This window comes from Saccoglossus kowalevskii, chromosome 9 (assembly GCF_978046115.1).
Source record: "Saccoglossus kowalevskii chromosome 9, keSacKowa6.1, whole genome shotgun sequence".
NCBI classification, from domain to species: Eukaryota; Metazoa; Hemichordata; class Enteropneusta; family Harrimaniidae; genus Saccoglossus; species Saccoglossus kowalevskii.
The window spans coordinates 25,710,880-25,726,661 of record NC_140649.1 but is presented as its reverse complement, the minus strand read 5'-3'; the positions used below and the strand labels follow the sequence as shown (position 1 = coordinate 25,726,661).

Genomic DNA, 15,782 nt, shown 5'->3' with positions numbered 1-15,782 from the left:
GACATTGGTGAAACAGTAATGATAAGAAATTTTAGAGAAGGGGAAAAATGGATACCCGGACAAATTGTAGAAAGGAGTGGCCCTGTATCTTATACGGTGAAGACCCCGGACAAGATGATGAGGCGACATGGCGACCAAATTATTTCATACAAGAAAAATATCGGAAATATGGTTGATGGTAATGGTAAAAAATATAATGGTAATGGTAAGCATAATGGTAATGGTAAACATAATGGTAATGTAAACGTAATGGTAAACAAAATAATGGTAATGGTGAACACGGTAATGGTAGGAATAATGGAAATGGTAATCAGATCCCAGAACGAGAAATAGAAAGATATCCTGTGAGAGAAATGAAACCGCCGGACAGACTGCAATATTAAATTGAACGGGACTATGAATTTTTATGTGATTTAGAATTTATATTGAACATTCATTTCGATTTTTTCGAGTTGATATACTTGATATACTTGATGATGTTATAGTTGAATAATTGATACTTATGGTGATATTTCTTGTGATTTTTCATTGAATTTGAAAATAAGTAATGTAGTTAGTAATACACTATATGTCGGATAAGAGCAGACTGTGAAAGAAAAAAAAAACGAAAAATAATTGGAATAACTGATATACTAATATACTAATATACTAACAGACTAACCTAACTTATATAGGTTTGTAGTAATTAAGATAAGACGTATTTAAATTATATTTTCAGTTCGGGAAATTACAAATTAAGGAGGAATGTAATATATTAAGAATGACAATTATACTAGGGAGTCAGTAGTTCATTGTACATGTAGTATGTTATGAATGACAATTGTGCTAGGGAGTCCGTTGATTTTGGGAGTACGGGCAGTCTGGAATAAAGCTTGGACGTGGCCACACGTGTTGCAACAGTGTCTGTCTTTATTGACTCGCAAACATTACAACCAGCATGTAATCTTCACTAACTACATGACATGTTTAGGTCGGTAAGAGCAAAAGGTGTCCTTATTCCATCTTGAATCTTGCTAATTCATTGTTTTACAATTTCGCCGAATATTAATAGCCTCGTCAATGACACGAAACTTGTGCGCCTATGTTCGTGTATTTTACAATTCATAACATAATTGATACAAAGGATTCGCACAATGACTATAAAAAACAAAAGGTTGCCGCTTGACTCCATCTGTTTCATAACATAGTAGTGCTAGTGAAAATTAAACAACTGCAACCTCTCAAAATTGATAAATTACCACGCATGCAATGAAGAAGAGGACGAAACGCGACAGAAAGGTAATTCTCCCTGATACTAGAGATAACTGTGTTTTAAGTGATTTTGATATTACTAAATTAGTGTGTCCCTTTTCATTAATGTGTGAAATCTCCTAGTTTACCCCGAATTGCAAAGCTAAATAGTTCTATTCAATTATCGCCAAATACTACAAATAGACTAAGCGAAGATTCGATCAACCGAATGGAAGAGGGTTTCATGAAATTGCGCCATCAAACGACCATATCAAGTTGATCTATGGCAATCATTTTGTTTTGCTGTATCGAGAGATCGTATTTCATGAAATCGCCTCGCACATTTTTTATGTTTGTTTTTAATTTCCTAACTTCCGAGGTTTTCATGTTTTCGGGGTTTCTAGCCAATCCACTCTATCGAGACCCGGCATATGTCGGTAAAATATGGTGTTCCATGGTACAATCTAGATGCACTTGTGTTAATTTATGTGGCTCCAACAACGGACCATGCCGAATAAAATTCAAAAGAACGTGTCATAATAAGGCTCCCCTCTGGTGATTTTTACAGATATTATATAGCAAGCTACTACACTCAAGAAAGTAAAACGCTGAATCTCAAATAAAACGAGGTCGAAATTATAGTTCGAGTGAAAGAATGTCACGACCGAACAACGGCTTTGATCTGTGGCGTTATTTGCAGCGCACTATTTCTCAATGTAATTTACCTTTTGTCAGTTTTTCGGAGAATGCAGTGGTGTTATACTGTAGTACACGAGGTCCGTCGCGCGTGTTTTAATTGTATTGCTACAGCACATTCCTTGGAATATCTACATACGTTGTGACTACTTTAAATCTATGGAGCACTTTCATGTGTTTTTTCATTAAAACATACAGTTTTATTTATTTGAAAGTACGCTGTTGCAATTAAAAACAGTAGTGTTTTATTGTTTTTAGCAAAGTGTTTTTGAGAGTTATTAAAACTCTGATGAGAATTAAGCACATTGTAAACACACAAAACTGCACTTTTCAAAATAAAACACTACTTGAGTGTTTTGCGGGGACATAGATGTGTTATTAGAGTGTTTGATAGGAAATTCAGGGATTAATGAATCCAACTTTATGTAAGCACAGTATTCACAAAATTGAGTGAAATGTGTTGGAACCCGTAAATATACTTTATGGTATATATGTGAACTAGACAATCACCGAAGGTGACGAATTCAACGCATAATGAGATGGTCAAGACACTACTTTCAGAAAATAGTTCTATGTCAAGCACCAAGTTGTGGAAGAAATAATTGCGTGTACGCTTATAGTCTTACCAACCTGTATAACTGGAAATCAAGAAACGTTTAATTTAAGTACCTTGTGGCCAAATGATAAATGGTTTTAGTTCCAATCACATCTGTCCATTCTCATACGCGATTTTAACATCTTTCTTGATAACCCTAAACACCAGACTGTGAAAACGTTTCGCAAAGTGTAAATGTATAAGTCACATGCGTGTTCATTATTTTTCTTTCAAATTGTTTTATATTGGAGCACTTCAGAAAACAAACACACATGCAATGTTTCAAGGTAAAACACTCTACTAAATATATAAGAATGTTTCATAAATGTTTATGTACACAAGTTCATAAGAGTAACTAATACACTTTGTTTGCAAACTGTTTTATTTTGAAATACAAACATACATGCAATGTTTCAACCTAAACACCACACTATATAATTAGTGTTTATATACAGAACATTGCTTATTATCGACTATATGCAAATATATCACAAAAAATGATCACACATGTCACTATTGTCGGCAGACATACTGTACATTTAGCGATAAATGTAATAATTCTAAATACTATAATAAACAGCTGTGTATACCATGTACCTGTCACAAGTTTAATAACCTATGGAATTAAACGTGCACGGTGTTATCAATGTTCGAGTTAGTAAGCTGGAAGACGCAGTGCTAAACAGGCGTAAAGGATTTAAAAGAGTTGTTTTTTCTTTGAAAATTTCTAATTTCCTTTTTTTTCCAACATTCTCTTATACGAATATATAAAGCATGCATTCAACTAGAAAAACAATTGTAATGATCGTTTAAGAGGGTAATACATTTTGAGTTAATCTGAGATACAGTGTGTGTTTATGTTTTTGTGATTTTTCACGCATAAAAAAAATCGGTATTTGGGGTTAGTCTAGAGAGTTGATCTCGACTCCCAGGTGCTCCATGACGGTGATTTTTGGCATAGGTATTCTCTGATAGCTGCGAATGAAATCTGGCAAAGGTAGATTGTCTACCAATTTGACTTTAGAAAATACGACACAACTCTCCCTATTGAGAACTGTGATGTGGGGTATCATTTCAAAACAACGTTGACGATGTTTTTAAAAGGAGGTCAATATCTAGGTCAGGCAACAATAGACGAGAAGCGGGAAATTGAATTCAAACCTTTTATAGTATCTCCAAGTACCGCGAAAAACATTTCTTAGGTCTTATTTCGGTTTCTTCAAAAATAACACAACTCTATTTGACAATGATCACACGGTACCCTTTTTTTAAAATAAGCTTTCTAAAATATTTAACTTGATGGGATTTAAAGAATATGTTGCTTCAGAAATGTGGTATGCCATTGCAATAACCTCTACTACATCCTTAATTCCCTGTGATATAATCATTAGATTGATTTTCTTCGTAGCTATTATTTCATTGGCGGAGCCTCAATGTTGAATTCCATCCAATAGTGATTACCTCACACCTGTGAAAATTTGCGTATGATTTAAACGAGCTCCTTTAAGTTTCTTATAAAACGTAACCATTTATTATTGGAAATTTCATTAATACAATAAATACAATATGAAAACAAATACTGAACAATAATTTTGTTTGCTATTTTGGAAACATTTTGAGATACCTTTCGTGAACGATGGTGTTCACAATTAACACTATTATATATTGTGTGTTCAAGTAACTGATAACTTGTGTCGTGCGCACGCTCATTCAACGATTGAATTATGCTATCGGGAGTGTGTAGACAGGTGCCATAATCGTTAAAGCAGTAACAACAACTTGGATCGAATGACGCCTTTTGCATTTTTCGAAGAAAGAAGGAACCGGAATTTATTATTCCAAATAAACCTGAAGGTATGATGACATTGTTACTCCGTTGCGAAACGTGTGGAAAGTGAAGTTGATAGAGCCAGCAAAGGCAGCTGTGTATTGCAATACCGTTTGCAGTGGCCTCCATTCATTTCATTATAATTCCATGCTGCAAAACTTCTTTGCCGACACCCCTCAGACATAGATCCGAGTTACCAATCGAGTTACTAGCCGAGTTATAAAATCATAGAAATTTTAGGCAGATTTTAGGAGGAAAATGCAGTTCAATTCGTTTTCATTACATGTGCGTTAGTTTATAACAATAATATTTTACATCAAATAATTCTGATACAAATATCGCATTGCTTCAACCAATGATGATAATTATTTAAACATTACTCACTGGATTTTGATAATATTATACTCTTCAGATTTTAAGGAGTAAAGATCGGGGCGACCAAGATGTTATTGCTAAAATTTTGAATTAATTATGTCCTGTTATGGTGTTATTGTTGGTGCAGTGCCCTCGTACTTGATGCCAGAAGAACTCTGGTAAGGTAAATATAGTTATGATACACCAGTATCAGAAGGTGATTTTAAAAATGGTGAAAATAAGCAATCAAACCATTTAACATCTATAATTGATGATTTCTTAAATTAATTGTTTCACAATTTTATTTAGTTTTTTGCCAGGAATTTGATGTGCCCGGAGAGACTGCATTAACAATACAACATGGGAAGAGATTGGGCACTCAATGAGAAAGGGTTTATCTATGTTATTGTTCGTTCCAGTTATTACTGATTTGTTTTGAAGTGTCAGTTTGTTCACAATTATTTGCTATTGTATCTACGGTTTCACGAAAGGTTTGAATTTCAGTGCACTTATTCGATAGCACATAAGTCGACGACACTTCTTCATGCGATTGCTATTATTTTTACAACAACTATATATGTCTGTGTTTTTAAATGTTACACTCAAAGTTACCTTATTAATTTTTATATTTAGGAATAAATACTGACTTGATTATGTGATTTATTTATTGCATGTTGTGATTACTGTACAATAGTTCAAGGTGTTTGATCATGGAACACAACATTTGATATATCATTAACACTTTCCAAAATGATAATAATAATGTTTATTTACAATGTTATCAGTAGAATTACCTTTTAAAATGTGTCTCTGTTACAAGCATTGTCAATACTCAGAATGTGTTTTAAGAGAAAACATCAGTGAAAGCATCAGTACAAGTGTTGAGATGATAAGCACTTTTCCGATAGATATTTCTGGTTGAAACACATTTCAGAATGTGTGTCCAGAGAAGTCACTTTTCAAAGAGTTGTGATTGTAAACACTTCATTAAAATATGTCCTCGATTGAAACACTTTTCTACGTGTCGTGATCATAAAAATATGTGTCTTGTAAAATCACTTTTAAACGTGTTGCGATGATAAGCACTTTTCAATGAATGTTCCTAGCGGGAACACTTTTCATAATATTTTCTATTAAAATCACTATAAAAGTGTTGTGATAATAACAATTATTTTTATACATATCCCTGGTAGAAACACGTTAAGTGTTTTTAAAGTGGGGACAAGCTTATAAACACTTTAAATGTTTTACCCCAAAACAATAAAAGTGTTTTTCTTTAAAACAGCAGTGTTTTATAATAACGCATTTGCGATTTCAGACCAATCGTTGATAGTACCTCATGTACTCAACAAATCTTGTGTACGTTCAGTTAAAGTATATTCCTAACAGTCTTTTAATTAAAATGTTTGACAGACCTGGCATGATTCACTCTAACATGAAAATAAAACAATTGTCAATTAACTTGTAGTTCCTCAATTTAAAAGTTACAATCACAAATAACTGATTAACCTTCTATGCACATTGATCATAAGTTTTTGTCACACAAATATGTTCGTTTTGGGGACCTATTTGCTGATTTTAACAACAAAATTTTAAAGTAATTTTTATTTCTAGATTCAACAAGTGAATTTTTGAATACAATATATATAAGTATTATATTCGCACGTGAGAACCTTAACCAAGGTTCCCCCAAAGTCGCATTCGTTAGTGAATTAATCTCGGCCAGTGGAATTGGCCTTTCCATTGAGTCTGTGGTAGGGGTCGACCCTTTGATGTTCAGCTTAAGGTAGGATTTGAACTTAGTTCTACAGGCCATGAGTCTGATGTGACAACCACTAGGCTACTAGTTACCGGTAGGCTACCAGTGACCATGAGATTGTACTTCATTTAGTTTATACTGAAGCAGTGAAGACTATACTTATTTGGTGACCCTATTCTATGGGTGCCATTATTAAATTTCACATTTGATAGGGAGATGGCCACACAGCCCTGTCATGTACTATATTTGCAATATTTGTTGTTACAAGTTATAGTCTTAGTACTATCACATCACGGGCGCGATCATTCTGTTACGTAGGGTTTGTCTAAATTTAAAATATACTAATTATTATATATGTGGTTTCGTTGAAAACTAGTATCGGCTATTTTAACTTTCCTAAAAGTATGATGCTTGGAATGCTGTGTTTCAGTATTGAAATTATGGGATTGTCTGAAATCATTATTCATTTGCCTAGCCGGGAATCCTATGCACTGATTTTACTGTTTACTCTTATTCAGAGCTTACTCCGTGTGAAGTCAACAATGGTGGATGTGCGCATAACTGCCATTTGGTAGATGAAAATGAGTCAACACATTACTGCACTTGTAACCATGGATACGACCTGAAACTAGACAAAATGTCATGCGATTTGATATGCAAAACAGAGAGTATGTATATTATCCATTCAGTATAATGTTTGCGAAGTATTGAAACGAAGTTAAATTGGATGACATTGAAGTTGGCATTCCCAGTGTCAGTTATACACCGCATTATGTCGCCAAGACATTTCAAATTACTAATTAAGTTACTAATATAGCATTTTGACCTCAAAGGTTAACCATGTTGTACAAATTACAAATTAATCGTCCAATTAATTAATTAATTCCTTCATTTATTCATTAAATTATCACATTCAAATGCTTTTGCAAACAACTGATTCTAACAATTACACCTACAAATTAAAATAAAACAGCAACATTTATTTTTCCGAATTGAAAACATTCTTTAGCGAAACTAAATGTTTACATATAACAAGGTGCTTCGAATAACATGGTTTGCTTTTTGACAAACATTTTTCCATGAAAATTATTTCTGAAATTTAAAAACAGTTTACATGTATTAGGTTTTACAGCCTCCTCGCCTATAACAATCAGATGTGTTACATACGAATTTATTAGTATCAGAGCAAGCTGGAGAAATGCGGATTCGGGATGTAAAAACATTGGTCTAAAACTCATCAAAATTCGGGATGCGGAGTCAGAAATTTGCATCACGCAGTACATTTCATCTCACCAACCATATGTTAATGATGTCTGGATTGGGTTGAGTGACTTTTCGTCTGGTAGTAATGGTTGGACAGTTGCTAACTTTGATTGGGTGACAGATAACTCACCACTAACAGGGTACCAAAACTGGGCACCCGATCAACCAGACGCTATTGACCAGAATTGTGTGCTATTGCGGTAAGGACACATCTATTTTATAGTGCTAAAGTCGTCGCATTAAAATTGTACGCAAGCACGCAACGTAATGTGATGCAGGAATTGTTGCACTTTATTAAAATCATGAAACACACAATAATGTAATATAATTATAACTCAACAACAATCAAGAGTAATCACCCATTGATTGCACTGTATTTAAGTCACTTGTTATATTTGTTATAATAATTATAGGAAACATTATAGCTACAAATGGGACAACGAATTTTGTCATTACATGATGTCGTACGTTTGTGAAACAGGTATTGTCCAAGACGGTTAGTAAAATATATTATTGTTAATTACACAATGATGAAAATAACTGGTGATATGTTTATTTGTCCTCACACCATGTACTGTGTGGTTCTAACAGATAATCAATTTTGTTTTGGTATTTCAAGAAACATTTAAAAGAGCACAGACAAACACAGCTTTATTCTATACTATTTGGCGGATAAATCCCATTAAATACGCCAATCGCATTGTATAAATATATATATATATATATATATTTTTTTCAGATTGTGATATCATACTACCTTCGCATATGGAGTAGCACTTGGACAATCAAGAAAACAGTTGTGATTAAAACTTAATTGCTTATTAATTGCCCCTGAGAAAGATGAATTATAATAATTGTGTTTGTGTGTAGTGACAAAATAACATAAAAACGTCTGCTTGCTCGATTGAAAATTGCCAAGGGTTTTGTTTTGACAACTAAAATAAAACCATTCTTCAAAAAAAATACACTTTTGCTGTACACAGTTACTATAGGCAGCAATATTCAAATGTAGCCAAGAGCAGTGTTGCAATGTATCGATGATAATGCATTGATTGAAACTTTGCAATTATACATAACAACACAAAACAAGAGATTAAATAATTGTTCATTATATTCGTGATGTAATTCAACAATCGTAATGTACTTTATTTGCTTTACTGAAAAGCCGAGCTACTTGATAACAGACTAACAGGATAGTTGAGAATGTCGTACACGATTGCCGTGTATGAATTAAAGTTATATTAAATTGCATCAAATAGTAGTTAATATACCATTTTCTGTTTACTGCAAGATCGCACAGGGTTCAAAAAACGTATTTTGAGGGGGAATTTCGTCGCTTACACCCCATTCTGACTATGTAATGAAACTAATCAGCGCACAGGCAGCACCTCTGATGAGAGATCAGGTCAACCTGTATATTGAATTTGACATACAAATATACAACCACATGATTCAATGTAAATCCAAACACTCGTCGGGGTCGATGTTCGTTATTATGTCCTATTAGTGATTATCTAGTGTATTCTCTATTATAATCATACATATAGTATATACACATTGCTAATAGCATTATTCAAGAAACAAATAAAAACCATTTTTACAATTGGATTCAGAACAAAATTCCACAAGGGGAAATGACAAAAAAAAAATCAAATTTGAGTACTGTTGATATTATTATTATCATTACCCTTAGCTATTAGCAAAACCAACTAAATGTTAACCTTATGTTTATATGCTTTTTACATAAAGCCCAATTAAAAGGGTATTCCAAGAACAATAAATACCAATGTTCCTCATAAAAATATTAAAACTCATGTATAACAGATCCTAAACTTTGTAATATAAGCAAATTTTGGCGAATAAAAATACTAGTGAAATATATGCAGACACATTAGTTAATGTTTATTTCCCTTTAATTTGTGCTGGTAGATAGAGCTAAACTAGTGTAAGTTTATTGGTTGCGATATCATATACGGTATGGGTATTTAAACTCAACTGAATGAGTAAATAGGGTGGTATAAAACAGCTGTATATTCCACGCGATTGATTGTCTGAACTTATCCTGGAAATCTGACTACAGTTTCTGTAATTTTGCTTTTAAAATGTTGCCAATGGGAGACTGTGACATTATTCAATAAATATAGTCCACTGCTAATCTTGTTATTCTATTTTTTTCAAACAATGAGTTAAACTATTCCCCATTGCAATATATCAAATTGCAGTACTCACAGCAACACCGGGTGCCGCCCATTTTTTTCTGATATAGCAATGAACATGTTTTCTACAGTTTTATTCATTCCCTGTATGTATCTGCATTTGAGTTGTATATTGTGTAGTTTACATCATGTCGGGATCTCCATATACCCTATTTGACATATACCCTATTTGACAGATTGGCATTACCAATACCAATTTAACTCTTCTAAAATGATAGTTGGATAATTGCCATTACAAGCTAAATTAAATTGGTTTACTTGACAAATTACACATACTTTACGCATGTTTTCTTGGAATTCAATGACAGTGGTCTGTGCCGTGGAATTGATTGTGAAGGGGGTATCAAGAACTGGGCTATACTATCACTAATAACGATAGCGTGAATTTAGATTCCCCGTCTTCATTGGTCCCCACAAATCTGTAAATGTTCACCAGTGGGAATGTGTGGGAACTGATCATGGTTTACAAGCTGATTTTCAGGAGTGGGGAAATTCATTTGCTACCTTATTATCTGCTGTTAAAAGGCACTATGGGGGGTGGAAACATTCATTAAGTATGCACATTATATTGTGTACTGCGCTAACTACGAGTCAGATTTGGTTACACTAAGATGTTCCATTGAATCAAAAGCCTAATTGTCGATTTGGATCAAATCAGTACCAACCCGTGTTTGAGTTGGCGTGAAAATGTACTGCTGGGACTGGAAGCTATACAGCAATGACATGCTTACTATCAATAGAGTTTCTTATTTTTGTATGGTTTGCACCAACTGCTCATGCAACGAGTGTAGCTGGCCGCAGTAAGAAGATGCATAAATCAAGATAGACAAGATAGCACTGTAACAGCTAAGTTGTTTATGCATAGCAAACAAAAGTTTAACTTGTGTGGCTTCTTTCATCAATCAGTGTAGAAGAGTGATTGCGTGATTATCATAGCATTTACAACACAAATATAGATTTTTTTTAGAAACAATAGAATAAAAATTAGTGAGCCTGCAAAAGAAATGTACTTGTACTATATCGTTCAAAGGGGTTGACAACTTCTCGTCTGAAGAATCTAAGGCTTCACAATCAAAGGCTGTCTTTGTTATGTCAATACAGTCAATATGAAACCGTACAAAACTTAGAATGATAATGTTTAATGAAATGGGAATATAATTTGTAATTTGGCGTTACTAAAACAACAATCGTGATTAAAATAAGGTGTGTGTTACAGTCTCAGACGCTGGTTGATATCACTTGTCAAAGTCATGAATATATAACATGCGAAGGGATTTTACATTTAATATGGTCCCAGGTTTTGCTGAAAACTAGTGAACTGTTTTCTACTCCGAATGATTTTTGTTGCTGGGAAAGGATTGGCCAGCTTTGTTGTTAGTCCAAAAAAATTGTTCAGCTTGAAATGTGTCTGAATCCCTCATTAGTATGCAAGAATGTAGGAATGTACTAAGAAAATTGTTTTTCTGGAGTAAATTGTAATAATAATAATAATAATAATAATAATAATAATGTTTATTCAACCTTTGTATCGGCAGCATGAAAACAGTAATACATATATTTAAATTACATTTATCATTTCTTTTCTATATTGCCATAAATCAGTTACATATTTCCTAATTAAAGCTGATGAGGTATTTCCCACATTTTCATTTATGTTCCATAGTGTATCACCAAAATGTAAATTGAACCTATAATTCAACCCCCCTGAAAGAAAACTATTCATTAGTGATGAAGATTCAACATTGTTTCTCAGTGAGGTTTCTAATGCTAAATAAAATTCCTTTCTAATATGATTAGATGACGTACAAATATAAAGAAAGTGGTAAATGTCTTCTTTGCCCTGATTGCAAACTCCACAAATTCCATTACCCCTGTAATTTTCTATCCCATTGTGTTACCTTCAAGATCTAAAGAGTTTGACCTAGTTTTAAAGACAAAAGAGATACCATGATGATCATAAGGATTCATTATGTAATTTTCTTTTTTAATGTTTCTTTTATTCCAACAGTAGTGTTTTAATGATTTCATCTTTTCTAAATTTTGTGTAAACATGTTTATTTCATTTTCTTCACTGATTTTGATAAAACTTCTTATCCATTTTGGATTTTGGGGTATTTCATTTACATAGATATGATCCATGCCATTAGTCACTAGAATGTTTTCTACATATTTAGGCCAATTCAAAGCCAGTTTAACTTTGTTTTTATACTGAGTATTCATTTCTTTAAAAACCATTTTAGTCCATCTATTGTTTTTCATTTTCTGAAGTCTATCCAGGTATTGAATCCGCACTTTATCTTGGATGTAATTCAAGTCTTTCCATCCTAAGTCCCCCAAAACTGCAGGTCCTGCCACATTTCTGTTTACTTTGAATAAAAATTTCCCAAATTGGTACTGGATACTTTGTAATTTCTTTTTAAACTCTCTGCTATCCTGAAACCATATTCCACACCCATAATTCATTGATGGCATGATTATGCTATGCCATAACACATCACCGTACTCAAATCGATTAAAACTGTTGTGTTGGTTAATTATTGATTTGCCATTTGCTAAGATTGTCATTCCTTTTTTATAAACTTCAGTAAATTGTGTATGATCATTCTATGTTTTTGATATGGTTATGCCTAAATATTTGTACGTTTTATTTTCTTTTAATGTCAAGTTTCCAAATTGTGTTCTTTTTGTGGAGTTTCTTGCCAAAATACATTATCTGTGACTTGGATTGGTTATAACTGAGTTTCCATTTACTAGCGAACTGAGCTGCTATATCAAGCATACTTTGAAGTTCACTTGCATCATTTGCTATTAAAGCTACATCATCTACCCAAAAAAGCCCTGGAATTATTTGTGTTCCTATCCTCACCCCTAGTTTTGATTCAAATAACATTTTTGCAAATTCATTTATATAAATTGAGAAGAGTAGTGGGCTTAAAACGCATCCTTGTTTTACACCTTCACTGGTTTCAAAGTATTCAGTCTCAATATCATTAAAATTGACCTTATTTAAAAACATTCTCGTACATGTCATCTATAATATTCCATAATTGTCCTTGTATTCCTGCTTTCCACAAGGATACTCGCAAACCATCCCTCCAAACTCTATCAAACGCTTTTGAGAAATCAAGAAATGCTACATAAGTAGATTTCTTACTCGATTTCCTTAAGGACGCTATACCTTTGAGTGTAAACACATGATCCTCACATCTCCTATATTCCCTAAAACCTCCTTGAATTTCTCCCAGAATGTTATTTTCTTCAACAAATTTTCTTAACTTTGTTTCAATAACTTTACTGTAAATGTTTGAAACACAGGAATTTAGAGTGATATCTCTGTAGTTGTTAAGGTCTTTTGTATCACCCTTTTTGTGGATTGGTTTTACAACACCCTCTTTCCAGCCATCAGGAATTTTGTTTTCTTTTAGAAAGGACTTAAAAAGTAGCGTTAATGCCTGGGTTATTGTATCGCCACCATTCCTAATAAATTCATTGAAGATTTCATCAGGACCACAAGCTTTTCCAGATTTGGTCGATTGTATTGCTTTTAGAACATCGTCTTTTGTTATATCTATAGTGTTAATTACTGGAGAGTTTGTATCAATTTCCTTTTTAAAAATATTATTTCTTATTAAATATAGTTCCTCACATATTTGATCATGAAAGTTTGTTACATTATTAATTTCCCTATTCATCTTCCCTAAAGTATTCCAGTAATGTTTCAAGTTGTTCTTAATGACTTCTGGGTTTGTTGTTATGTTTTTACTTTTGGTTAAAATGTCATAAATGCATGTTTGGTTAGCATGATTTTTAAAGCCTTTCAAATTTTGCCAAAACAGTTTCGATGACCTTCCTCCTTTTTTGGCTATGTCTATGCTGTGTTTCACTTTAAATTCTATCATTTTTGAATTAATTAATGTTTGTGCTTTCTTTTTGTGGTCAATATAATTAGACCATAGTTTATCTCTATCCTCCATTTTCCCTTGATTTCCAGATACATTTGCGAAACTTCTGTATTGTCTACAGGCTTCCTTTCTTTTATTTATGGCATCTCCTATCTCTTTGTCCCACCACCCTTTGCTTCTATTACTGACACGTTTCTTTCCGATACATTTGTTTGCAACTGTAATTAAACTAGTTATCTGATCAAGCCATGCTATGTTTACATCTTTTCTACTGTTATCAATCTTCCAGTCCCCAAATATGTTTGACAGCTCTTCCTGGGAAGGTCCCCATTCCTGATTGTAAGTTATATTCCATTTTTCTTTCTTTCTATGATTTGTGTGATAATTAGAAACCTGATTGAGGTGTAAAATCATGACAATGTGATCACTTCCTAAGTGAAAAATAGATTTATCATCCACTATTCCACAATTTCTTTGAGTTTTCTTCAATTTTTTTTGAGATCAAAAAATAATCGATATAGAATGCTGATTATTTCTAAACCATGTAAATTTTCCATCAGCACACTGTAAGTTATTTGCCATAACCAGATCTGAATCACAGCAAAACTGTATCAGTTTCTGGCCATTAAAATTTTTTTGTGATTTCACCATCTTTGATAAAATCGCCTACTCTACCATTGAAATCACCCATAATTAGGATATTATCATTGCCTTGGTCTTCCAGTGTCATTATGTCTACTAGTAATTGGTGATAAAGTTCATCCACTAAGTTCTTATCTCTACCTTCAACAGGAAAGTATACAATGCATATACACATTGTATCCTTATTCCCCTTAAACTTGATCTTGATCCATAATCTCTTCCAGGAGTCTTTGTCTGAATCCAGACATCCATCATCTAAAATTATAACTGAACTGTGAGTTAAAATACCTATGCCCCCTCCTTTTGTTGCACGTGGCTTCTGAATAAAGCTATAATCTGGTATTTGTTGTGCATCATCCTTTTTTGTAAAAGTCTCACAAAGACCAAAAATTGAAATGTTATTTACATGTTGGAGTTGTGATACTTCTTGCTTCTTAGCTTTAATACCCCTGATGTTGTTGTATCCTATTTTTGTAATTGTACTCTTACTAGCTTTTTTGTCCTCTTTTCTCAAGCAGGCACGATCTTCTTGGCCATATGATCATTTCATAGTGGGCTGGCAGAATTTCATCTTATGTCCTTTTTCTCCACAGGAGTGGCAGGTTATCTTCATACCATGTCTACAAACACGTTTAATGTGCCCCTTTTCTCCGCAGTTGAAAAATTCATGAGAGGGATCATCAGTCATGTTATAATTCCGAATGTGTTTGACCTCCCTATATCCCTTGAAAATTGGTACATGAAGAGCAAAACTTTGAAGTAATCTAGCTGTGCCTCGAAAATTTAAATGGATATTATCATTGTATAAAGATCGATCTCTAAACCCATTTTCAGCTTTCACAAAATGTTTATGTTCGATAAAAGTTGAAGCTGTCTCTTATGCAATAGCTCTGAACTGTTGATTAATGAAGTCAACATACATGTTTATCTTGTCACCTCTTGGGCATATGCTAGATATGTATACCTTAATACCAGGGGATGCATTCTTCACTAACTAGTAGTGTATTGTACTTATGATTTATGTTTATAAATCTTGTTTCTTTTCAAAGTGTATTTATATAATTAAAAATTGTTTATAAAAATGTTCTTTATACTTTTTCGATGGATTGAATTTACAAATGATGAGTTATTTTGTTATACCATCACTCGAATTATGTGTTACGAATTTCTGATAGTTTAGGCTTTGTGTTCTCGCGAACGGGAAGACATTAAACTGTTGAACAGTAGATAAAAGCGAACGTATTTCGAAAGTTGTGAAATCATGGTACTGTTTTGGCATTATACGACTTGCAGCTCC

At 33.2% G+C, this 15,782-nt stretch overlaps 1 protein-coding gene and 1 long non-coding RNA gene across 2 annotated transcripts; one reads left to right on the top strand and one right to left on the bottom strand.

The window, feature by feature from the left end:
- The first annotated feature begins 4,777 nt into the window (after positions 1 to 4,777).
- Positions 4,778 to 5,362, top strand: LOC144342847 (uncharacterized). The gene is made up of 2 exons (XR_013418836.1): positions 4,778 to 4,887; positions 5,013 to 5,362. It is a non-coding gene; the product is annotated as an uncharacterized LOC144342847 (long non-coding RNA).
- A 7,581-nt stretch (positions 5,363 to 12,943) lies between these two features.
- LOC146739021 (uncharacterized) lies at positions 12,944 to 15,173 on the bottom strand. Its single transcript, XM_085504041.1, has 3 exons — positions 15,101 to 15,173; positions 14,492 to 14,740; positions 12,944 to 14,274 (listed from the first exon to the last, which is right to left on the bottom strand). Exons 1-3 carry the CDS (start codon positions 15,171 to 15,173, stop codon positions 12,944 to 12,946), a joined length of 1,653 nt encoding a protein of 550 aa, XP_085360167.1.
- Between the last annotated feature and the right edge of the window lie 609 nt (positions 15,174 to 15,782).

What these genes read in the sequence shown, in the direction of transcription:
- LOC146739021 (XM_085504041.1), bottom strand. Translation starts at nt 15,173, where the DNA reads ATGACTGATGATCCCTCTCATGAATTTTTCAACTGCGGAGAAAAGGGG. An exon ending in TAAACGTGTTTGTAGACATG is followed by an intron (nt 14,741 to 15,100) that starts GTATGAAGATAA and finishes TTATAATTTTAG; the next exon opens with ATGATGGATGTCTGGATTCA. An exon ending in AGGCGATTTTATCAAAGATG is followed by an intron (nt 14,275 to 14,491) that starts GTGAAATCACAA and finishes TTTTTCACTTAG; the next exon opens with GAAGTGATCACATTGTCATG.